General features: G+C 40.3%; 1 protein-coding gene across 1 annotated transcript in view; it reads right to left on the bottom strand.

Annotated features, from left to right (window-relative positions):
- CCDC57 (coiled-coil domain containing 57) overlaps window positions 1-26,744 on the bottom strand; it is an 80,870-nt gene extending 54,126 nt beyond the window's left edge. Inside the window, exons 1-5 of the mRNA XM_044420033.1 lie at window positions 26,648-26,744; window positions 13,363-13,771; window positions 9,566-9,674; window positions 7,970-8,071; window positions 766-923 (exon numbers count right to left, since the gene is read on the bottom strand). Coding sequence (XP_044275968.1) covers window positions 766-923; window positions 7,970-8,071; window positions 9,566-9,674; window positions 13,363-13,763 — 770 coding nt within the window. The 5' untranslated portion in view covers window positions 13,764-13,771; window positions 26,648-26,744. The remainder of the gene's footprint in view (window positions 1-765; window positions 924-7,969; window positions 8,072-9,565; window positions 9,675-13,362; window positions 13,772-26,647) is intronic.
- Between the last annotated feature and the right edge of the window lie 243 nt (window positions 26,745-26,987).

A 26,987-nucleotide genomic window follows, 5' to 3' on the forward strand; every position in this document is an offset into this window, starting at 1 on the left:
ACAATTAGCACAATTCAGATACATGCTGTTACTCATATTCAGCCATATGGCTGCCATATGTGTGGTAAAACTGGCTGTTTTTGTACCCTGTCTTGCCTTGCCCTCACTGCAAACCAAAAAGGCCATCATATCAAAGATGCAGGAGAACAATTTTTTTATCTGGTAACTAGATAATGTTTCTATTTTAGGTGGGAAGGGGAGGTGATTGCATACAGAGCTGCACAGATCTAAAATATAAATCTGTGCAACTGTGATTCACTAAAGTCCCAATACACATTCCTCTGCCAGAGTTCAATACTAATAATGCTGCAATGTTAAACATGATTCCCTGGAAGTAAATTCCATTGCATACAATGGGATTACTTTAGAGTAAATATGCAAATAATTGTACTACATGTTATGTCAAAGGTGGTCTCTGAGTGGAGCACAGTAGTAACAGATTGGAGGAAAGAAGCCCACACTGACAGCCATATTGAGGGCAGTATTTTGATATCCAATGCAGATAACTCATGGTTAGATAAACGCAAGATTCATGTCTAATTTGGCAGAGATTAAAGAAGCAGACAAATGCAAACTCTGGAAATCAAAACTATTCAAATCTGAGCTACATAAAGCTGCAGTGTAGAAATTATGAAGTAAACCACTGGCAACAACAAAAGAAAGCACACATTCTCATCATGAAAGATGAAGAATAAACTGAGAGAAAGGAAGGAATAGTGAGAAAAAAGGAAACATCTATTAATCCTCTATGGAATGGTACAGTACCGAACATCTTTCACAGCCGCAAGATCCTTTATCTCCCAATCTTTGCATTTGACTTCTTTCTCCAGCTCCAAATTAGTTGCTTCTGCCACTTTCAATGATTCTGCCATTTTTATCCCATTTTGTTTCAAAGCTTCCAGTTCCTTGGTCAACAGTTTAACCTTTCAAAGGAGAAGAATAAAACACACTGTCTATTCATTCTTCCTCTACTTAAATCAGAAATCAGAGAAAAGACTGTTACCTTTTATCAGAAAGTTTGTTTACCATGCGATTTTATTTGACTACTAGACCCAACTGAAAGAAATGAAACTTGCCTGCAATTCTTGATCACCCAATAAGAACGTTAGTTTAATTCACCTGCATTGCTTCAAGCAGAGACAGAAGGTGAAATGCCTGGGATTTGATGAATCCTGGCCTCTCCTCTCCTCTCCTCACCATGCTTACTAGCACAACCTCCTCCTCTATCCAATCGCTGAGGCTGGAGCTCAAATCTTAAGAGAGGAGATGCCTTGAAGCTTCCTGCAGCAGCTGTGGGGGTGGGGTGGCATGGGGAAGTCCATGACAAGATCTCCTTCAAGGAGAGAACTCTCTCTGCCCTTGGAGGAGACCTACAGCATTCAAAGACCCCTCGATGTTATGGGGCCATAGAATTACTCTCTAAATTGAGTAACATATGTGTATCTCTATGTATCTCATGATACAGTGGTACCTTGGCTCACGAACTTAATCTGTTCCAGGACTCTGGTCGTGACCCAAATTGGTTGTGAGCCAAGTTAAATTTCCCCATAAGGTTCAATGTAAATTAGGTTAATCTGTTCTGTAACCATTTTTTTAATCAGAAAAATGTGAAACAAAGTGACAAAGAACAACAAAGATCGCGGCCATCTCCCCACCCCCCCCCCCCAGCCCAACCCCCCCCCATCCGGCAACCCTCCCCGCCCCCGTCATCCGGGCACGCGGGGGGGGGGGGGAGAAGAGACTGGAGCAATCACGAGCATGCTAGGGAGGAGGGCGAGAGGGGCATGAACATGGGTGCGCTGGTGGGGGAGACAGGCGTGATCGTGCTGGGGGGGGGAATGGCTGAGATCGCGGTTGTGCTCCTGCAGGAAAGACAAGCACGATCTTGGCCTTCTCCCCCCTGCCCCCAGCATGATTGCGGCCATCTCCCCACTCAGGGAGGTGGGGAGATGGCTGTGATCATGGTCGCCACCCAATGCGGAGTCCGTGACCCGAGTCAAAATTTTTATGAAATTACTGGTTGTGAACTGAGGCATTCGTGAGCCGAGGTGCCACTGTATATTCTAAGAGCTGACAAATCATAATAAAAAATTACGGTTTGAAGTTGTGCTGACCAGATACCTGCAGAAAACCCCATCTGAGGGTGCAAGGTCTGGTGCAGCATGGCTCTCAGGTACCAGCTGCCACCACCAAGAGTAAAACAAACCTAGTCTCTTCAGTCCCCAAGTGCTCTAGGTCCCTTGGGGATGACTAGCAAAGATTCCACCGGGTCCTTTGCGTTAGGCTCCTCTGCAGCCAACCTTTTTCCTTGGACAGAACAGCAACTTTGCACGGAACATGTTGCATGCCTTTGGGATATTGCCACAACACAGCATGACCCCAAATAGGCAGCTCCTCTTGTAAGCCTCTTCACTTTCACCTCCAGAGCACACAATTTGGGTTCTGGTAAAGATGGGGTAAAAGATTTATTAAGGATTCATGAAAAGGACAATATGGGGAAAAGACTGATCAAATTTTGAGCTAGAAAGTTTAAACTATGATTTAGGTTCTATACTATAATTAGTGTAATCATGCTTTGACATATCTACATTCACGTTCTCTACATTCCTATCTACAATTGGCCCACAAGATCAAAATGAATGAATACACACATTACTCTTTACTCCCTCGTCCCAAAATGTTTCTAATATTTGGAAGCCTGTGCAGATATAGTCAGGTTGCCTACCTATAACTGTCATTCTTGGAGTGGTCATCTGCTCATCCACACATATTGGTGCTGTGCCTGTGCAGTGTTTATGTCCCAGAAGATACCTCTAGCTAAGCCTAGAATTACTGGGGGGAGCCTCACCCCTTCCCCATTATATAAATAGGCAGGCTCCTGCCATTTTCTCACTGAAGATCAATGTTTGCGCTTTCTATTGGACCCTAACTGTTCTATAACTATGCAAGTAGCAGGTAAAAGAAACATCCAGTGACACTGACGTGGGGCCAGCAGGTGGGTTGTGTGAATGCACAGAGGACCACTCAGAGAATGACAGTGACAAGTAAGCAACCTGACTTTCTTCTTTGTGGTCTCTGTGCATCACACATATGGATCACTAGGAAGCATACCAATGAATGAGGTAGGTGGTGTTGTCACTGAAGGGTAGATGACAGAATGGGACAACCGAAGGAGCAGTCTTGTCAAGCCTTGACATCAAGCTGATAGTGGTGGATGAATGAGGATTGCATTGACCATGTAGCTGCTCTGCACAGACATCTAATGGCAAGCCCATGTCAGAAAGCCATTGATGTTGATATTGCCTTGATAGAATGGGTTCTAGGTTGGTCCAGCAAGTCTAAGTCTGCTAGCTGGTATGCCAGTTTAATTGTCTCCATGATCCAGTGTGCAAGGCATTGTGGACTGATCAGCTCACCCTTGGAGTGGTCTGCATGTTTGATAAACAGATGCTTTGTATTACAAACCAACTTGGTACGGGACCAATAGAATGCCAATGTGCGACAAATGTCAAGCATGTGAAGAGTCTTTAGAAGGTGATGGATAAAATGCTGGAAGCACTATTTCTTGATTTAAGTGGAAGATTGAGGAAACCTTATGGAGAAAAGGAGGGTTAGTGCGAAGAACCACCTTCTCTTTGTGAAATGTGAAATATGGAGGGTCTATCTGATTTGCTAGCTCTATGGGCTGAGGTGATGGCCACCAGGAAGGAGACCTTCAAGAGACAAGATGCAGGCCAATAGTTGCAAGTGGTTCAAATGGTGGCTTTGTAAGCTCATGCAACATGACAAGTAGACTCCAACGGGGGACAATCAATCAGACGGGAAGATTTAGGTTCTTGAGACTTTTCATGAAGCAACATGAAAGGGGGTGACAGAAAGTTGAGTAGTCCTCAATGGATCCCCAGAAGGTAGAAAATGCAGACAGTTACACCTTGATAGAAGTAGGTTTTAATCCTTTTTGGAGTAGGGACTGCATGAACTCCAGTATCTTTTGAATGGTAGCTGCAGCTGGATCAAAGGAGTGATCCTTCACTTAAGCCAGGAACTTGGCCCATTTACCACCACAGAAGCATGTAGTGGTGGGATGCAATGCTGCCTGTAGTATATCTCAGATTTGACGGTCCAAGTCAGTAGTAGGGACAATAAAGTAATTGGTCATGTTGTTAAGGGACGTTTCAGTGGATGGAGCTTTGAATAGGTGTAGGAGCTTGTAATTGGAGAGTGTTTAGGATATTAGTCATGGCCATTAAGTGATCAGTCACGCTGTCAGGTGAAAACTTTGAATGTCCCAATGTAATATGTTCCCCTTGCTTGGGATAGTAAGTTTGGAATGGTGGGTAGGTATAAAAACTTATGATTGCAGAGTTGGAGCAGGGCCGGAAACCAGGGCTGCCTGTCCTACCCTAGTGTTACTAGGATGCCACATGTGTGCATTACTAGGATGCAACACGTGACTTCATCTTGGTAATAGTTCTTGTTCATCTGACCAGGCATGAAAGAGGCCTTCTCCACTGAACAGCATGCTCTCAATCTGGGAACGCATCTCTTGAGAGAGGTTGGCCGCATGTCAACGAATGGCCACCTCACTGACTAGGGTTCTTGAGCCACAATCAATGTGATTGCGTGTCGTTGTGATTTGCTGTTTTGAATGCTGGAGGACTTTGGCGAGGAAGACTCTGGTGAGCTCTCGTTGTTGATCTGGGAGAAAGGATGCCAGAGCTTCCATCTTCTGCCATAAAAAGACCTGGAACCTCCCCATCAGGGCTTCATAATTTGAGATGTGGAGGCCCAAGGCCATCACTGTGTGCATTCACCATACCATCACATCCAAGTGGCAACCCTCTCTATTGGTCAGTGCGGAGCGCTCTCTGTATGGCCTACCTTGAGTGGATTCGACTATCATGGAATTTGGGTGCAAATGGTAGGGAATTTCTTTCTCCTGTATCTGTTACATCCCCTCCAGTTGGTAGGAGGTGAGAAGTGGCTGGTTGGGAAGTTCTCAGGTTTCCTTTATCTCTCTGGCCAATGTTGGTATGAATGGTATTGCTCCTGGAACTGAGTCCTCCATCTGGATCATGTTGTAGACAAGGTCTTCATTAGGCTCTGTAACCTGTTGTACTTGGAAACCTAATGATGTGGCCAGCCAAAGGATTTGCTTGGAGAAGCAACCAAGGCTTTTCCCTGGGGATCTGGGGCCTTGGGAGGAAAGGATGTTATTCAGGGATGTAAAGATGAGTTTCGTGGACTCTGCATGCATGTCCAAGTCCAAGTGGATCCAGGGGACAGAGAAGGTGATCTTTGGACACTTCCAGAGTGTTGCTGACTGGCTCTTTGAGGGATTTGAGAAGTGTCTGGTGCATTTTCGGGGCACTGGAGTGATCTTGGTGGGGACCAGTGCTCCATGGAGCTGGCTGGAGGTGGTGGCCATGCATATTCGCAGAGGTCCACAGTGCGTTCCCATGGGTATCTGGGAAAGTAATGTCCTGGCGATGGATGTGCACCCCCATAAGGGTTCCCCCTGTACATTTGTGCCGTCGGTTTGAAACCTCTAATAGAATGGTGGAGAGATATTGGCAATGGGTTGGTTGATGCAGGACCAAATGTGGTGTCCAAGGAACTAGTTCCTTGGATGAGGTGTCCAAGGAACTGGTTCAATACCCACTTCATGGTGTGATGTGTGCACCAATCTGGCAGGGGAGGTTGGAACAGTTGGGAGACTGGACTGGTGAGTATCGTATCTCTCCTTCAGAAAAAGATGTTGGTCCCGTCGGTTCAGGTTGGACCCTGATGCAGTTCAATTGAGCTGGAGTAGGAGGGCAACAGGATGGAGAGGATCAGGCTGGTAGTGTGCCTGGTGCAGATGAGGTGGCTGGACAGAACAAGAGGGACAGAGGTGTCCTACTCTTTCTGCAAGTTTAGGCTTCAGGGCCTTTTCAGCCTCTTTACAGCCCTTGGTCTTGAGATGCTTTCATCTGCCTTTGTGCTTCTTAGGCACATTGAAGGTGGCTGATTGCCGGTGAGGTTGGCTTCAGCATGCCCAGTCAATGGTCACTTTTTTGCAGCCTTTCTCAAAGTTGAAGGGCCATCATTCACATGGCTGGCAACATCCTTTATAGCAATAAGAGCACAGTCCCACATTTCCATTTTTAGGTGACCTGCCCTGTTTTTCCAGGCCTGCTTGGTGAAGACTTGGCACTTGTTCACACGATGTTCCTCCCCCAAGCAGAACAGGCATAAGGAGTGGCTGTCAGTCAATGGTATTTTCATTTCACACTCTGTGCACTTACAAAATGCCCATTTCAGTGCCATCGAGAAGAAGAGGAGGCAGGTCGAGAGAGTAAGAATGTAGAGGAGAGAGATGATAGAAGGCTTTATTTTTTAAAAAATTGTGAGGTGATAAGTGGGGAGGGGTGTGTGAAAAATGGCAGATAAGTGAATGAGAAAGGTGAAAGGAATTTTGGAAGATCAAGGAGGCAAGGAACAAAGGTTGTAAAATAAGGCTGTAGAAGTAAGAAAACGATCTGACGTAAAACATTCAAGAGAAGAGCTAGAGATCCTGAGTCACTGCAAATGGCGGTCGAAAGCAAAGTGAGAAAATGGCAGGAGTCCACCTATTTATATAATGGGGAGGAGGGGTGGGGCTCCCACCAAAATTTCTAGGCTTAGCTAGAGGAATCTTCCTGAACGTAGGCACTGCACAGGCACAGTGCCCATATGTGTGATGCAACAAGACCATGAAGAAGAACTTGAAGATCAAGCCATCTTTAGACTCTATATGGGACAGGGCAACACAGCACAGCACATCTCTTTATGCATCTGCAGACCAGAACTAGCAGAACAGCTTCCTTGGAAAGGAGAACTAGACAGTTTCTCTTTTTCTCTTATATTAAAATTAAGCAAAGAAACCAATGTAAATTGCTGCTTCTACAACCGACGTAATGGAGAAAGCCTAAATACTGCTAACAAAAGGTACCACATGACATTAGTTTCACACGTCAAAGAAACAACAAACCATGAGCCCTTTAGTGTTTTAACAGCATCTCTTTCCCCTACCTATTTGTGTATGTGCATGCATGTGACTTCTATATTTTGTTAAATTAGACTGCAATCATAAGCATAGTTAAGTGGACATAAAACCCACTAAACTCTATGGGGCTTATTTCTAAGCACACAAGCTTAGAATTGCATTGTAGTTACTGTAACATTCATAATATAATTTGTGATGGAAAAGGGGATGGGAAACATGCACTCTGTGTCCCTGCTAGCTATAGAGACATGTTCAACATTTTGCTGTTGAAGCCCTGACTGTGATTCCTAGCTGACCACCTTCTCCTGTATACTCCCACCCAACCCCCTGATGTCTGAGCCAATTTTAGGATATTAAATGGTATAAAACTATAAATAAAGATAATGCTGTGGAATTGAGTACAACTGCCATGTTGTATATCTTCAAAATACTTTATAAACAGTTAATAAAATCATCTTCCCCAACTCAGATGCAAGTCAATCATTTTGTTAAGTGACAATAATGTCTTCTTTGTCTACTACACCCCATTTGAAATGGTTTTCTCTGTTTAATGATAGACACATATTCTCAAGAGTCTGCCCCATGAATAGGGCACTGCACACCATTCCATAGAAAATATGGTCATTATTTACATTGATTATGGATTTAGGTAGAAATAGACTGTTCATATATGGAGAGCCAGTGTGGTGTAATGGTTAAGAGCATGGGACTGGGACTCAGATGATCTGGGTTCTAGTCCCCGCTCAGCCATGGAGCCAACTGGGGGACTTTGGGCGAGTCACAGACTCTTAGTCCAACCTACCTTGTTGTGGGGATAAGATGGAGGAGGAGATGTAAGCTGCCTTGAGCCCTTTGTAGGAAAAAGGCAGGATATAAATCAGAAAATATCATAAACAAAGAAGAAGAAACAGATCTTTTAACTTATTTTGAGGAAACAGTTACCTTAAGCTCATGAGACAGAACTATATTACTCATTTCATCTGCTTTCTGTCGAAACTCATGCTCTCTCTTTTTCATTTCTGCATCAAATTCCACTAGAAGTTCCTGAAACAGAGCATATGAAATTGTATATAGTAGTGTAATCTCATATTTATACTCCAATGTAAACAGGACATTTGGGTTCCATAAATAGTAAGAAAAGAAATTTCAAAGTATAATGAGCCATTTTTTTTGCCACATATTAAAAGATACGATGAGAGACAGCATTTGTGCAAATTAGGGCTACAACAATTTTAGTGGGACATATTTTAATTGAGACGGCTGTGAGCTAAGATTCATTTTTTGCAGTTGTTTTGGTTCCAAAGTTTTATCATAATAATAAAAAGAAAATATTGTTAAAGCCCATAAGTTGTTTGGGTCAGATGTTCTACCCTCACATAATTAACAGCTGTTCTAATATAGTTATTTTTTCTATGTCCCAAAAATCCATTGCTACTTTTACTATACAGTGGTACCTCAGCTCATGAATGCCTTGGTTCATGACCAAATCGGTCGCAAACAAAAATTTCATGAAAATTTTGACGTGGGTCGTGAACTCCGCATTGGGAGGAGACCAAGATCACAGCCATCTCCCACCCCACCCCGAGTGGGGAGATGGCCATGATCACATTTGCATTCATGCAGGGAAGACGTGCGTGATCACAGGCGTGCTCCTGCAGGAAAGATGAGCGCAATCTCAGCCATCTACCCCCCGCCCACCAGCATGATCGTGGCCTGGAATAACTGGAAATACTCATTTCTGGAAGGAGGCTAGTCAGTCGAGCTCCTTTATGTGACCTCTGTTGACATGCCTCCTTCCAGAAACAAACATTTCTGCTCATTTTTTGTTGCCCCAGATGCATAAAATTGCACACGTGACATGGCCAGTTGCACAACAGTATTGGCAGGATAGAAGTGAATCAGAAAGGGCAGAGGCTGCATATGTATCTTGCCCAGTATGTTTTAAATCACTTGTCAGGCCTTTTAATGCTATTCAGGAAACCAAAGGAAGAGAACCCTGCTGGCTGAGACCAGAGTGTTTATTTAGCCTTTACAACTGCTCTTGATTTATAGCACTGACCTTCCTGAAATTTCAAGGTTGGAGGATTTAGCACAGCACATTGGCTGTACCATGTAAAAAGAATCTCACACCTTCTCATTTTACAAGACACAATCCCACCAATTTTTCCCAAGGGAAGACTTGCCAAGGAGAGCAAAAACATAAGTATTACCTACCATGTGAAACAGCAATGCAATTTCAGCTCTGCCCACTACTAATTATACATTAATTTTAACCAGGAAAAAGCCCTATAAACTTGACTGATGTTAGGAATAGAGTAAATAATTGCAGCAGAGGTGGACAATTTCACAGTCCCAGAGGGTACTTTTATTCCCATGAACATCTCTCACCACCAAATTCAGTTGTACAGGACCACATGCGATCCACGTGTTGCCCACTCCCCACTTAGAAGACTGAATTGCATTGTACTCAATTTTTGTCTGTAAGAAAGAAAAATGTAAAATATTCCCTATATGACAGGTTTATCAGGCATTCTGTACCTGTCTTTGCAAAGCAAGTTCACTTTCTATTTCCGTGAGTTTTCTCTCCAGCTGATGTTTCATATTTTCATATTTCTCACAATGGTGACTGATATCAGAGTCCTTAGAACTATGAAACCAAAAAATAAGGATTTAAAAAATGAAATGTAAACTGACAGTAATGCATAAAAATGTTAAAAACTTGTTAATTTAGGGTGCAATCCCAGATATATTTACATGGGAGCAAGCCCAGCTGAACTCACTTTCAGTGTACAATCCTGTACATTTCTACTCAAAGGTAACTATGATTGAGCTCAACAGGTCTTTACAGTCAACCTGACCTAATAGGATTGTGTACAAAATTGCAACCCAAATTACTTAAAACAAAAATCTAATGACATCACAATCATTTCATCTAAAAATATATATGACTTGAGACATGCAACTTGTAATAAATGTTATCCTATTTCAAAAACTTACTGGCTTAATTAAATGAAAGTTTAATAAACAATTGTAATTTGGAGGTACTTTCAAACTCTAGATTATTTGCTCATTTTTAGTAAAATTAAATAGAATAAGCAAGTATTATTTAGGAAAATGTGTCACACACACACAGAGCAGCACAAGAACTCACAAGGTATTTCATATCTTGCAAAATGAAACTCTTGCAGTCAAGGAAATATCCAACACAATGACATGTGCTATCCTCTGACTCCAATCTTTATTACAAAAGATTTATGGCAGCTGCATATAGACACAAAACCAATGCCAATGTACAACTCTACTAGGAAAATGCAAAGCGCAGGCATTTAGTCCAGTGGCTTTAATAATAATAGCCTCTAAGTCTTAGCTAAAGTGAAAATTGCAAATAGGCCTGTGGCATAAGCATCTGTGGATTCAAGCCCATTAGGTAGCATGCATGAAATGTTATCATCACTTGGCAAGCACTATATAGAGAGAAAGGTAGAGAGGGGGGAAATGTTTATAAACAGGAGGACAAACAGCTATGAAAGAGAAAGGGTAGCCTATTTACCTGTCAATCACTTTTCTATGCAGAGCCAAGCTACACGTAGTAAAAATGGAATGTTCCATTCACAAAGACAGCCAAATGAGGACAAACATAAGCCCTATTCAGGCATTTGGAAATACGAAACATGGAGAGGAAATGTGGAGGGGAAACAAGAGACAAATGCTCTACCCATCCACTCCACATGATCAGGAACCCTGTTTAGTCAAGATTTGCAATTACACAGATCACGATAGCAAGCTGAATTCACATATAGCCTCTCTCCAGTCCTTCCTTATCAGCACAGGTTCCCCCTTTTCTCCTCTATTTTTTTAAAATTTCTGAACACCTAAACATGACTTTAATGTATATGACAGATGATATGGTAAGAGTGGTGTAGACTGGTGGAATCTCACGTCACTTCCTTATTTTGCAATGGTAATCATTCCCAGTATTTCTTTTCCACTGGAAAGTAAACAATCATCCAAGATCGTCTGCTTTTGCAAAAAAAAGGGGGGGGGGGAACCGGTTTGATGGAAAAGAGTGTGTACTTTTGTCATGCACTATTTTTAATCAGACCAGAACCATTCATATTCAGGGGAGTATATTTTCTTAAAAATCAACTGTTTTCCCATTAACAGAAAATGGCATATTCAAGTTGCAATTTATCCAGAAGGTAAATATTCCATGACAGTAATCTCTCATAGTACTTATATAATAATTACTAGTATATTAACAAAGCATTACAATACAAGTACTATACAAACATATACATTAAAATCAAACAGGGTTTCTTTGAACAAGAAGAACAAAGATTTATGTGAAGAAAATTCTACATGCCAGAGATTTTGCTTCTAGACTAAGATTAGAATCTTTATTGTTGCTTTTAGGCACAGAAAAAGCATTTGACAATATTGAATGGACATTTTTATTTGAAGTTCTGAATCTCCTTAATTTTGGACCAATGTTTAATAAATGGATACAAGCTAGCCATTTAAAACCTAAAATAAGAGAAGATAGAACTGTGATATCGTCATCATCATCATCGTCATCATCAAACTGCATTTGTATTCTGCCTTTTTGCTCTTGCAAAAAATGTGTAAATAGCTTATAAACTTATATGGTAGTTCTTATAAACTTGTAAAGCTACACCATTTATTCCTCACCCTAACATTTTATCTTGTGATGGAGGCTAGACTGAGAGTGATTGTCCCAAAGTCACCCAGTGAGTTTCACTGTTTGAGTACAGACTAGAATCTGGATATTCCAGATCCCTTGTCCAGCACTCTAACTACTAGGCCGCAGTGCCTCTCACAAGTATTTGAACTAACAAAAATGATAAGAAGAGTTGCTCATTATGTGTCTTACTTTTTCTATCAGCTGTGGACCTTTAAAAAATTAAAATAAGAGAAAATGCAATGTATCACAGAATTAAAAAATAAAAAAAATACAGCAAAAATAAAATTTTATGCATATGCTATCATTTTAACAATTACAGAACCTAAGCAAATGTCATATGAAATTGGGCAATTAAAAAGAGAATATGGAATACTACAGTAGATAAACAAAAGGAAAATAAATTATAGGAGTAAATGTAATTAATAACATAAAATCAGGTAAGGAATAATTAATATATTTGGAACAATAAATCAGTAAGCTATCTTGCAATAAACTTGACAGATACATTAAGGGCAAAATTCAGTGCAGATACCCGTAAGCCTATCTAGGGCAGAGGGGGAAACTGGGGTAATTGTTACTACAGCACTCCTCCTACCCTGCAAGACAGCTAGACAGCCAATCTAATCATCTAGCTGAGGTGTTTCAAAAAGGGTGGAAAGGAGGCTGGAGTGTTTCTAAGTTATGTTGTATCCTGATGGACCGAATTACCTCCCCTTGCTGCCCCCTGGGATGCCCACCTTCTGCTGCTCTGAGGTCACTGTTACGTTTACACAGATACTGCCTATATAGATGTTGTGTAGACTGCAATGCAGGAGGGAAATCTGAGCTGGATTCCGTTTTTTCTACCCTCAGATCTAAAAATTCAGAAATAGTCAGTTGGGGCCATAAAACTGCCCATGCTCATGATTTATATATAAAAATAAATGTTTATATAATGGATATGCTTCAATGGGAAAATTATACCTGTCCTTTTCAGGAGGAGAGGCTGAATAACTATGAAGATTCCTTGAATCCCAGCAGAGCCTCACTGCTGCCCTTCTTACCCTCCAGCACCAGCTCCAAAGTTGCACTTACCGCTTTGGAGCTATAGCTTGCACAGAAACAATTGTGCCATCTGCAAACATCGAGGGAGGACTTTCTGAATTGGGAGCTCCAGCTCTGACTTTGACGTGTTTCTCCAAAGTTGGAGTTAGACCTCCAAATGTTAGTCAACATCCAGACAACATCCTTAATTATTTATGTCTAAAGGATAGTGCCCCTATGTATTAAAAATATGAATATATAAAGACAAGAAATTGTTTGTTGGTAACTTTAGATTTTGGAAAAGATGCATAAAATATATATACAAATGAGTATGAAAGTGTATATATCTTAATCAGGTGATTCATTGAAGGGATGTTTTATTAACTGATTGCATTACTCTTATTGTATCATGGGGGGAAGTTCCAGGATGTTTCTACTAGTAGAACAATTTAATAATAATAAATAAGTTTCCACAAACATCTACTACAAGGAAGCACTGTGCTATAATCAGTACATAAATGCAAACAAAAGTTAACTGTTCCTTAATGGTACTTCGATAGACCTAAAGACCTGGATTCAGAAGGCTGAATTTCTATCACATCTATCTTACCTGTGAAGGTGCTCCAGCTCTAACTGGTGTTCTTTAAGCTTTTGTTGATACTGGTATTGCAGAGCCTCTTGTTTTTTTGTTTCCTGAGCAAGTGCCTGTTCCAGCTTATCTATCTTTATTTTAAGATCACTAACCTCTGCCTGTTTAACATTTTCAACCATTTTCAACTGGGTAAATAAGGTATCATAATGCTCCAGCTCTTTATCTCTCTCCTGTAGTAATTTAAGGTTATAGGTGAAATCTTCCTTCAAAACATTAAATTTTCTATTCATTTCTTGAAGTTGCCTTTGGGTTTCTTGCAGTGTTGCTCTATGAAAATGGGTCTGACGAGCTTGTAGCTCTTTCAGTTCTTGTTCTTTACAGATGAGAAGTTCATTTAAATCTTGCTCTGTATGTAGCATTGTTGAATCTGAGAAAGACAAGCATTGTTAATTAGAGCAGAGAAATGTATTTTCCATTCTGTCATCAAAATGTACTTCTCCTTAAGTTTCATGTAGTGTATGCTGTATACCAATCATAATTTTCTAATGAAAATTATTAACCACAACTAAAATCATGATAATAGGCATTCTGTTTGTATTATTATTCCCCCTTGCATTTAAAAGAATATTTAAATTCTGAATAGTAGACAAATGTTCATTAATTTTATATGGTACCATTTGTTCTTTTTTTTTTTAACAAGTACTCTAATTTAGAAATATGCAATAAGAAAATATAAAAAGAAATTTATCAATCCTATAGAACTCATGCAGTCTGCTTTGCAGTATTCATCATGGGCTCTATGCATATTTTAGAATCATTATCCTGAATGTACACTTGCTGCATAAATTGTAATTTGTTACAGCCACAAAACTATCAGATTTCAACAGTCAGGCTTATGGGTTATTATAGCTTTCTTAAGGTATATAGTCCTCTATGTACTCAGAAGATCCTAGATCCTGCATTAATGCACATAATGAAAAAGAATCACATTTCTAAAACAAATCCTACATGATTATTCCCATCATCAATCATGTGATTCCAGCTTGTTTTCTTAGGATAATGTGGTCATGATTATGGCAGACACGTGTCACAGAATCCATATTCTGGCAAATGTGTAAAATTCTGGCATGAACAAAAGAAAAGTTGAATCTCTATTCTATCTAGACTTTTCACCCTTTAACTGCTCCATCCAAACTGTTTTTCCCAACAGAGGCTAACCACACCAGGAGAAATCCATATATGGGCACAATGGTTTCAGAATGAAACGTGGAGGGAGAGAGGGAGGGAGGGGTCATTTTCCTTTTCCTACCTATCCATGTTGTACTTTCCATCACCTTCCCCCACTCCAGTTTTGGCAGGATTCAAGCTGATTCTGCTACTATCAGATCTCATTTGATTTGATTTTTTTAAAACCAGTAGAGCTTCCTTTAGAACATGGTATTTTTCTGTGCCATTTGTAAAGGATTATCCTATCTGTAAAAACTATGGGGAAAAAACAACAAATGAATCTGACTATTGTCTCTTTCCAACCCAGTGGTAGCTCTTTAATCTTTTCAAATGTAAAAAAGCACTTTCAGATTGGACAGGCTGATAAATAATCTCCAAGAGGATACTGTAGTTTACAAACTTTTTTTTTAAAAAATCTAACAATTTTCAGCACATTTCCAGACATGGAAAAATTCTTCCTGCTCTCTTAATACTATACAGTTGCACTAGCATGTGTCCAGTGTTAGCACTGAAACACTTCCCCACTAGTGGAGGATGAAACAGCTTTGTTGCAGGGAAGGAATAGAATATAATTCATCATTTTAATCACTTCTGTATTATGTTTGTGTATGTATCTATCAGTAGGTGTGAGGTGCATGCGTGAGGGGACGAACATTTCCATACTAAAATGGGTCAGCAACCCTTTAAAAAATCAAAAACAAAAGGTTTAAAATGACAGGGCATTGTTATGAACAGAAAAGTAAGCTTTCACATGACAACCATTTCTTAGTGTGATTACTGTTGCCCACACTATGTGCAAAAGTTCTGCCATAATATGGTTGCTAAAAGCCTGACACTGTAAGAAAAGCTGTGCACTTGAGATTTCTTATCTCACCAGGAATCCATGTTACAAGTCTTGCTCCAGATATACATCTTAGAGATGCTAATGCTTGCCTGTCCTTTGGAGGTACAGTCTTAAAGATGCTAATGGTTTATAATATAAACCATTTATAGTTTACTTTATATAGTGTTCATCCCTATTGTTTTATTCTAACATGCCTCTAGCATGCTTTGTACCTGATCCCCATCCCTTCCCCAAACTGTGTATCTGATAGGTTATAAAGGCATCTTGTACAGACTATCTTGGTAGTCTCTCTGGGGGCTGCCCACATGACACATGTATTTCCTGTATGTCTCAATAAATTGCAAACATTTTTGATTGTCACTGTTGTTTTTAATTGAAAGTTATTTGAATGCTCCTGTGATTGAGTAGATAAAGAGAACTGAAGTTTGTAAACACATGTAAACTGCATTTCATGTAGCACTCATACTACCATCCACTGGGAGAAAATCACTGGGAAAATGTGAAAACTCTGTAAGGGAAGCAGTACCTGAGGGAGGCTATATGGTTCACTGCCACAGATGAATGGTCATCTATTTGGAAGGACTTGTTTAAAACAAGAAGACTGTTGACTGCAGCTCTTATCCTACAACACTGAAGCAGACTGTATTTCAAATATATTTTCTTTCCATGACTGCCAAATTTGCCTTGACCAGAAAATGGTTTTATCAGGATCAGCACAATGAAGCACTGTTCCCTCTGGTGGCTTGTTAAAGAAGGCAGCCTGGTACCCTTGCAGGAACTTGTGAGGCTAGTATCAGGCCTGCTGGTGCTTGCAGGGAGTAGGGCCTGCACTCATAGGAACTAGCAGGAAACCACAAAAGCTGCTATAAACGGCTGCTCAGCCCCACCTAGTTTTGCCACAGCAACATGAGTCATCATGGTAGTTCCTTTGCACTCCTCATTACGTTACTCCCTCTGGTTCTGCAATTCCATCTATGTCCTGACTCATGACTTTACCTTTGCTTCTGGCCCTACCAGGCATCCGATCCTTGCCTATCCCTGACCTTACTACTGCTATCTCTGATCCTGGCCTTCCTTACTGGCATCTGACCTGTTTACTCTTAACTTAACCTTTGCCTCTAGCACAGTCACACATTACTGATAGCTGAACCTTGCTTGTACTTTGCCTCTGTCCCTATTGCATCTTGCCAAGACCTTCATTCATCTTTTATCTCTGATCCTGATGCTCCACTTACAGATATCAGATGCTTATGTCCTAGAATTAACAGGTTTGCAAGTGATGGTTTATTAACCCATGATCTGCCATGCACAAGTGGAAGTGAGCAAGGGTACTGCCTCTGATGTAGTCCTCACTTTTGCTTTCTGATTGTGAGCATAGCATGTGGACGCAGATCACTGGGTTGTGTTAGACCTGAACAACTCAACTATGGGTTGTTCACAACAAACTATGGGTTCACTGTCAGTGCTCCAGGTTTACACATTATATTCCCAACACCCAATCAGGTGTTATTTACAGAAAGTAGAAGGAAGAATATGATCAACACAGTGTCATGCACAGCAAATCATTGGTTAATTAATTCACAATTCAGTATCATTTTTGAACTAAGCAAGCAGCCTGGGAAGGCCTTGGTAGATACAAATAAAGGTAAAGGTTTTCCCTTGACATAAAGTCCAGTCATGCCTGACTCTAGGGGGCGGTGCTCATCTCCGTTTCCTAGCTGAGGGAGCCAGCGTTTGTCCACAGACAGTCTCCGTGGCCATGTGGCCGGCATGACTAAACACCAAAGTGCACAGAATGCTGTTACCTGCCCACCGAAGTGGCACCTTTTTATCTACTTGGATTTGCATGCTTTCGAACTGCAAGGTTGGCAGGAGCTGGGACGGAGCAACGGGAACTCACCCTGTTGTGCAGATTCAAACCGGCAACCTTTCGATCTACCAGCTCAGCAGCACAGAGGTTTAAACCACTGTACCACCTGCAGTCCCCAGATACAAATATATGTATAAATAAACTAAGTCACTTAAAAGTTTAAGATTTCCTACCGCTGAGAATACCAGAAACAATTTAGAATAAATGATAAGATGCAAAAAGCAAAAGTAGTTTATCAGTGTAGAGGACACCTCCCCTTCAGTTTGTCTAAAGTCCCCACCCTGTTTGTTGTAGTTGCTCATGCTTCCACCAACTTATGGTGACCCTACGAATGAGCGACCCTCCAAATGTCCTGTCCCTGACAGCCCTGCTCAGCACTTGCAAAGTCAAGGTTGTGGCTTCCTTGATGGAATGGATCCATTGTATAATTGGTTAACTTCTTTTTCTGCCTTGACTTTTCCTAGTTTTTAAAATATTGTCTCTAGGTTCAGTCCACAGTTCTTCTGATTCACAGTCAGTTAAGTTCAGTAATGCAAACCTGTTCTCTATGTGGACTTTAAATTCCTCAGAAATGTTATTTAAGTTGTATTTTGACCCTAGCTTCCATTAATGAACTTTTCAAATTTTACTCTGATTTTTCTTATCAGGAGTTCATAGTCAGTACCACAATATGTTCCTTTGGCAGTGTGAATATAGTTTTGCCATCTCCTTCTTCCAATTACATAGCCTATTTGATTTCTGTATTGGCTGTCTACCAATGTCCATATGTAGTGCTATCAGACTGGTTGCCTGAAGTATGTATTAACAGTAAACAGATGGTTGACTTCATAGAATTCTATGAAATGTTTCTGACCCCTAGGCCAAATTTTTCCACAACCTTTGATTCTGCTTTCTTTCCTCCTTTTGTGTTCCAGTTACCTATGACTATTAGCATGTCTTGTTTTGGTGTGTTAGCGATTTCCTCCTGGACACTTGCATTCATCTTCATCAACTTGAATTATGAACACAAATTTGAATTGTGTGTTGATAGGTTTTCTGAAAGTTCTGACTGATATTATTCTATTAGAGTTTGCATTATAGCACCATCTTGCCTCAGTATTGGAGCTACTCTGTTTCTTCAGAGTTCGACATTTCTAGAGCAAAATACTTCATTTTTGTATGACTGAAAATGTCCCATTCCAGTCAATTTAGTTCACTCACACCAAATACTTTAATGCTTAAGCATTTCATTTCTTGCTCTGTGATTTCCAGTTTCCTTGATTCATTCCTATCAGCTGCAGTCATATCTGGACAGTCAGGACCTGGCAACAGTTATCCATGCACTGATAACCTCCCAACTGGATCATTGCAATGCTCTTTATGTGGGGCTTCCCTTGAAGACAGACTGGAAACTTGAATTGGTCCAGAATAGGGCAGCCAGATTGCTAATAAGGACAGGCAGATACAATCATATAAAGCCAGTCCTCTACCATCTTCAGTGACTTCCAACTGAGGTCTAAGCCCAATTTTAGGCGTTAACACTAGTATTTAAAACCCCAGGGCTTGGGACCAGGCTATCTAAAGGAGAGCCTCTTCCCATACAAACTTATCCAGCACTTTAGATCTGCATCTAAGGCCCTCCTGAGGGAACCCCATCCTCAGGAAATAAGGAACAAGAAAGGCCTTTTCCAGAGTGGTACCAACTTTGGAACAAGCTCCCCAAAGAGGTTCATTCGACATCCTCTTTATACTCTTGTTGGCACCAGGTGAAGACCTTTTTATTTCAATGGTATTTTGTTAGTTTTTAAAGGCATTTTAACACTGGGGTATGCCTTTTAATGAAATTACTGGTTCTGTCAGTGGGTGTATTTTTATTATTTTATTGTCCTATTGTTTTATTGTAATTGGTGATTATATTTTCATATTGTATTTACAGTTTTATTGTTGTAAGCAGCCCAGGGAGCTGTGTGGCTAATGGGGCAGGTTAGAAATGCAATTAATAATGATAAGTCTAATGTTTTATGCCCCAATTATGTGTTGTACAGCTTCAGACTTTCTGTTCACTTCTGAGCATATTAGATACTAGACTTCCTTGTGGTTTACATTCAGTGCCATCATTCGCTAGAACACTATTTGTACTTGTCCTTTGTTCTTCCCCAGTAGCTGATTGAGTGTCTTCTGATCTTGGACTTTCATCTTCTGGAATCGTGTCTTGTTTCATTTTGGTTTGCTTCATTATAGGGTTTACAAGGTAAGAAATATTCAGGAGTGGTTTACTATTACCTTCTTCTGTGCAGTACTAACCAGAGTTAGCTTGAGCGTCAATGCTGTTACCAATGAAAGATCCCCCACCAGTGTCATCTTCAAGCAGGAGTTTTTCCACCCCCATCACCATTAGATATCCATTCTGTTCTGCTGATGTGAATGTTACTCCTGAAGAGGATGGATGCATCTTAGTCTGGTGTCTCAGCATGACCTTTCTGCCTTGGGTGATTCTGCTATGAGACTGGACTAGCGAGAGATCTGGCCTCCCAGTGGCATTCTCTTAGTTTCTCTGACACTTTCAAACCCCCTTACTATGTTAAGGTGTGGTTACTTACTAATAATTTAGTAATACAGCAGAAGCCCCATATCCGCAGGGTTAGGTTCCAAGCCTCACAGCAGATGCCTGAAATGGCAGGTAATAGTGAACACCATATAATGTTCACCATACATTTTTTTCACAATTTCACAGATAGAAAATGAGTTCTTACCTTATTTCCTAGCAATCTCGGCATACTTTTTTTATTACCTATTAAATCAAGAATTTTCACTTAAAGAAGCCCTTTACCACTTCTCTTTCAAATCAGGGTCAACTGCAGTTGTGAAAATGTGGAAACTGAACCAGCAGATGTTTGTCTGTTTAAAATATTTATACCCCGCCCTATATGCAAAAGCATCTCAGGGGACCTGTTGTATTTAAGTTTTATACTCCAAGTGTAAGTTTAAACTTTGGGCTCTTATGACCAGAGTTCCAATTATATTTAAATCTCGGTCTACAGTCAACTTGAACTTCACTTCAAGGTGAAGTTTATCACCTTCATCTATCATGGAGAAGGGGGGGTGTTAAAAAAATCTCCCAATAGCTATCCCTTGATATACAATGCTAATACTTTCAAATATAAATCATCAGCAGTTGCAAAATGATCTTCAGAATTTCCTAAAATGAACAGTTTAATGGTGAAACAAAACATTTCTACCCCTCCACATGCTCAGTGTAGGATTTTTTCCCCACAACAAGAATCTTTTGTAGTCACAGCAAGGGTGATCCATTGGGGAAAATTCTGTATCACCTCTCACTGGATTGAAGCTATTCCTTTAAAAACCATTTGTAGTGTTTGCGAGTCACTAGCCTAGATTCCACAAAAGCAGCTTGTTCATGCTGTTTATGTGCTACCCTATTCTAGTATGTCTTCAGTCCACTCTAAAATCACACAGAGGACCTGTGGTCCTCCTGAAATTGTTGGACTACCATGTCTATCAATTCTAACCAAGCTGATTAGGGCTGATGGAAGTTGAGCTTCACAGGCTCCCCATCCCTTCCTAAATTCAAAAGGTTATATGCCAGAACTATAAATACTATCAACTAATTTATAATGTAACCCCCCGCCCCCAAATATCTCTCCTAAGAAAGAAGGTAATAATTTTGCTATTAGTTTAAAAAAAAAAGGTTGAGTCTAGACTAAGCTTGCAATCCTAGACCTACTTTCCAGGGATTAAGTAGGTCTATTTCTAAGTAGATATGCACAAGTTTGCACTGTGAGTTGTTTGTACCTAGGTTCCATTGAAATGAATGCAACAAATTAGTTGTCCTTTATCAGTGGTGGCGAACCTATGGCACACGGGCCACGGCAGGTACCCAGAGCCCTCTCTGTCGGCACTTCGCCCTAGCATCGCTCCAGCAGCCAAGCATCAGATAATAGTGCAGATAGGGGCCATGCGCATGCTCAGAAAGGAGTAGTGGCGTCAGGCGATAACATCATGAGCTGTGACTCATAAGCTGCAAACTCATCCGAGCTTTCGCATGGCCGGTCAGTGCGCTGCCAAGGATATCAATATATTTGCTTGGACTGGCTGTGAGTTGTTTTTTCTAAACTAAAACCTCAGTGTTCAGGTTTTATTGCAGTGTTGGCACTTTGTGATAAATAAGTGGGTTTTGGGTGCAGTTTAGGCACTCGGTCTCTAAAAGGTTCGCCATCACTGTCCTATATCAAAGGCAACTAACTGTAAATAACAATGTGGATCTATCCCTTACGTGGAATTTATTCCCACATACTTCCAAATATACTGGATGTCCAGCCCCCAACACAATAAACAAAACAGAATATGATGCTAGCCACATGCAAAGTGGTATGAAAGCTTTCATAAGTGGCTTTTTAAAAAGCTCTTGATGCATACCTCACTGTTTAAATTTAGCAAACCAATCTTTAGACAAGGCCTTTCTAATGGTCCTAAGAGATCAAAGATGAGGCAAGAGAGCCACTGCCTTTCACTCCTTCCCTTGCAGAAACAGAAATCATAGGTTTGATTGTTATGTTGAAGCTCCCCCATGCCTTCATGCTCTGAGTTCATCTACTCTTGCACCTTTTTATCTGCTAAATATGCAAACATTAAGGCATCTGAGAAACAATTAAAGAGTACTAATTAATTAATTGATTAATTAGTCAGCAACAAAATAAATTTATTAAAAAGAACAAATTAAATCACAAAAGTAAAAGAACTGCTTAGCATTGAAAAGCTAGCAATCCATACCTGTTCTGATCACTGTTGACACAATCCATCCAGAGTAAAATCCCATTAATTCCATTTGAAAAACTGGGCATATAAAAATGTCAGAAGGGCAGCAGAAGGGAAAATGTACAGATAGAATAGCAGTGACATGCCAGAGTGGATTTAATTTTTTAAGAAAAATTTTAAAATCAGATTTTGGATTTTTTATTTAAATTGGTTTTTAGAATAAAATGTTTTTTGAGGAAATCACTATCTAAAGATAGTTTTCTATTTAAGATGCATTATAATCCAAAAGTTATTAATCATGAAATAAGGATTCATTTTTAATTATATAGCATGGGGCTGCAAATTCATGCAATTTTACATATTTTGGTAAATTCCATTAATCTATGTGCAATGTCATACTCTTCCACAGGTTTCTGTAAGATTATTGGGCATTTTTTCTATCTAGAAGATATTATCACTGATGTTTCCGTTTACAGTTCTCAAAAGTGTGAATTTGTGTCTGCTGATAGCACATGCCTCTTCTTCACAGCAAAAAATTTATAAAATCAACATACAGTTGAGAAGAACTTAATCCCATTGTTCCTTTGCAAATCTACATGCACAGAATCAACCCCTTACTTCTTAAGTACAGTGGTACACTGGCTCACGAATGCCTCAGTTCATGATCAAATCAGGTCGTGAACAAAAATTTCATAAAAATTTTGACTCAGGTCGTGAACTCCACATTGGGTGGCGACCGCAATCGCGGCCATCTCCCCACCCCCGAGTGGGGAGATGGCTGCGATTGTGCTGGGGGCGGGGGGGAGATGGCCGAGATCGCGCCTGTCTTTCCTGCAGGAGTGTGCCTGTGATTGCACCCGTCTTTCCTGCAGGAGCGCAACTGCGATCTCGGCCATCTCCGTCCCCCCCCAGCACGAATGCATCCATCTCCCCCCACAAGTGCACCCATGATCGCGCCTGTCTCTCCCCCCCCAGCGCGCCGGGATGATGGGCGCAACTGCGGTTGTGCTGGGGGGGGCAGGGAGATGGCGGCACTCATGGTCAGGGTGGGGGGGTGGCTGCGATCTTTGTTGTTCTTTGTTACTTTGCTTCACATTTTTCTGAGTTAAAAAAATAGTTACAGAATGGATTAACCTTAATTATATTGAGCCTTATGGGAAAATTTGACTTGGCTCACGACCAATTTGGGTCACAACCAGAGTCCTGGAACGGATTAAGTTCATGAGCCAAGGTATCAGTGTACTAAGCTTCAAAAATTCAATGAATAGAAGATTGTTGTGAGTGGAACAGAGCTGCAGAGGAAGCTGCAAGAAGTAAAACTGAAACTGAAACTAAAAACCTCAGTTTTGAAACTGAGGTTTATCATAGTATTCTTTCCCTGGAGGGGAAAAAAAAACAGTAATAGCAGAAGGCTATAAAAGAGACCCAGTTTAGGAATATTTTGATGAAGTTCCTCTATTGACAGGTAAAGCAGGCATGCATGCAAATTATGTAGAAAACCATGATTTAAATCTAGTCTTACTGAAGGTGATTTAAATCAAATCCACCTTGTTATCTGAAGACATTAAATCTAAGGTTGCAGGGAAAAGGAAAGCTTGTGTGTGACATGTATTCTAAACTGAAAGCTTTTGAAGCAAAACTAAACATTTTACTGAAGCAAGTTAGTAAAAGTAACTTTTCAAACTTCTAATGCTGCAATGAACTAAAATTTTGAGAAGAACAGAAATTTATAATTCAGCAGTGAAAGACACATCAAAACACTGAACCTATTTCTGGTGGAATTCCAGAACAGAATCACTGATTGCCACAAGCATGGAAAGGAAATAAGACTTTTTCAGAATTCATTTGAAGTAGCACCAGAAGATGCAAGTAACTTTTTTCAGATGGAACTAAAGATTTGCAAACCAGTGATCATCTCAAAGAAAATAGTCTGTTAGATTTCTGTTGTGGTCTACCAGATATATTTATCAACCCAAAGAAATTTGCTACAGACATGTTCACAGTCTTTGGCACTACATACATCTGAGAACAAACTTTTTCCAAGATGAAAATGTGAAATCCAAGTATAGGCCAGGACATTTACATGACATTTTAAGGGTGTCTGTCACAACCCTTGACTTGGACATTAATGCCTTGGCTAACAGCCACAAAAGTCATACTGACTAGGTAAGCATGTGTAGCTAGATAAAAGGATTTCACAGTAAAATATTGTTCCAAAATGGATTGCATTCAAGTTAACATTTCTTCACTGACCCGATTTTTTAAAATCTAAATTGGCAGGTTAATAGCTATGTTACATTTCGGTTTAAGATGTGGCCCCCGTGTGAGGATCACTGATCTAATAGGTCCTGACTTCAATTAGCAAAGAAAGGCTTTTATACTCCAGAATTTTAAATTTTCAGCTTTTATTTTTCAGGGTATGCTTGCAGAAGTTTTAAAGAAGTATTGCCACAAAACTCAGGATTTTTAGATTTTTCTAGAATCTGCCATTTTTGAATTGGGATAATTAAAGATATATAACCCTTATTGCCAGTGGAATTCTGAATTATATGATGCAGTTTCAATACTAAATGCAGTACTTACCTATTCTGAAACATTCATCAGAAAATTAGTTTGCTACTGAAGCATAGGGTTATCAATGGTTCTAGTTATGATGGCTATATATTATGTGCATATCAAAACTAGTGATCCTTTGAATATCAGTTATGAGGGCAGTTGCTAGAAGGCAGCTTATTGACTGGGACTAGGTGATCTAAACATCTGTGTTGCATCACAACACACTTGCACTGATTGTCTATTTGTTTCTGGGTCAGATTCAGAGTACCGATTTTGACCTTTATGGAGCTGGGAATCTCAATACCTCATGGAACACCACTCTCCATATGAACCTCCTTCTGTGTCTGAGAGCTCATAGGGTTGCAGTTTGAGAATGAACTTCTAGGATTTTCCCACAATTATGAACAATCTCTCCAAGCAAACCCAACAATGCAATCATAGTTTCAGCACCAAGCAAAGATGTACTTATTTTCTCTAACATTTGGACATTAATAATGGCTCAACTGTTTGGGGCTGATTTTTTATTTTCATTCTGGCTGTGGAGAGAGAGGAAGAAATTTGCATACTGTGCATGAAGACATTTGGGACTGTATTATTTTAAATTATGTTTTATATAACATTTACTTGTATTTGCATTATACTGATTGTGGTTTACATTACTTTTGTTTTTTTTAATTAATTTTAGAATTCTTTGTGTATAACACTAGTATTCAGTCAGATGCTGCCCGTAAGTTAAATTTATGGGTTGCATAAAGCAGCCTCAAAGTAAATTACACTGCATTAATGTACAGGACCTCTAGTGCAACACCAACATTAGCTAGCTCAGCTGGATTAACTGGAAAACCCATTGCGCCAATTAACCCAGTGGTATTATAGATGTTCCCTGCCCTCATGTAACATACTTTACAATAGGGTACCTTAACAGTAATAACACATACAGGAGAATGCTATTTTGGTTGGCCATTGTGAGAACAAGATGCTGGTTCAGAGATCTTAGTTTGATTCAGCATGCCTCTTTTTATGTTCTTAAAATATTAATAGGTGTTTTGCAACAGAGATCTGAAGAATGTTATCTCAAGCCTAATACTGAATGCTGTGTAAGTGCAAAACCTGTGTTTTTTAATTTTTATTATGGAACTTTTATTATCTGCTCAGTGTCAACAGTGCAAGTCTCTGGGTAAAAAAAAGAGCATACCAGAAGTGAGTCAATTTTATGAAATATAGCTATAAATCAGGACTGTTTTCTACAATATTACCAGGTTGTTTTCTCTTTTTAATTCCTTATTTATATTTAGTTTAGATATGCAAATATAAAAGATGGATGGGAAGGAGAGAGTAATGAGCGTGGAGGTGATGGAAGGGAGGAATGGAGAAAAAGGGATTGTTTGTTCATGCATAAGAATACCAAAAAAAATCAGTAAGATGGCAACAAAAGCTGTGACAGTTTACCCGATAGTGGCTCCATGTGTTACTACAGATGCACAAGTGACAAATGAATCTGTGCATTTACAACGTGAAAACAAAGTCCAGAGATCAAACATTTCTCCCTAGGATTCACCCATTCCATCTCCAACAAGGGCATGATAATTAGGGTACATTTTCCAAGGCTTCTCCCCTCCTCAGGTTTCCCGTTGTAATGATTATGTGACAATACAGCAGAAATCTTAACGGAAAAGGGAGGGGGGCGTTTCAAAGTTTAGAAGTGGCAGTGTTCTCAACAAGTCTGAAGTCCAGGAGCGTGGATAAACTCCAAATTAAGTGTAGAACCTTACTTCTTTGTACTTAATGATAGCAATCGCAATGTTACCAATGCAGGCCTGTTCTCAAGAAATCGTGTGCTCTGAAACACAAGTGTGCGTGTAGCTCCTTCTGCAGACAAAGGGAGGTGACCTACGCTTGCGTTTCCTAACGTCACGAATCCATTCTCCCTCCTTCAAACCGTCTATTTCGACTAAAACTACACTGGATTTAATCGGGAAACTGCCTCCGCCATAGGAATTTTTCGATTTGAAAGGACGTCTGCCGCCACAGGCCCCCATCAAAATACCCACCTCACGCTTTCCGCGCCCCCCTTCCACGCCACAAACCCGACAGAGTCTTTTCTTGGAAAGAGAGGGAGGCCTCGGCAAGGCGAAGCGCCCGTTTCCATGGAAACCGGAAACTCGGACCGCCCCGAGCTCCGCTCCGTCCCGCCCCCGCCCGGCCTCAGGCCGCTCGCGCCTCCCACGTTATGTAAACATATTCACAACACATGATAGGCTTGGAATTAAACTACAACCAAAACTTGAGGCCCGTGAAAAAACCATCTAGCAGGAATGCCCTCCCATAAAGCGTAATCTTGAAAAACAGGATTTCTCAGTTGCTCAGCCCTTATATTGTCCCAGCAATGCT

The sequence above is a fragment of the Varanus komodoensis genome, unplaced genomic scaffold, assembly GCF_004798865.1.
Source record: "Varanus komodoensis strain SLA01 unplaced genomic scaffold, ASM479886v1 scaffold11, whole genome shotgun sequence".
NCBI lineage: Eukaryota > Metazoa > Chordata > Lepidosauria > Squamata > Varanidae > Varanus > Varanus komodoensis.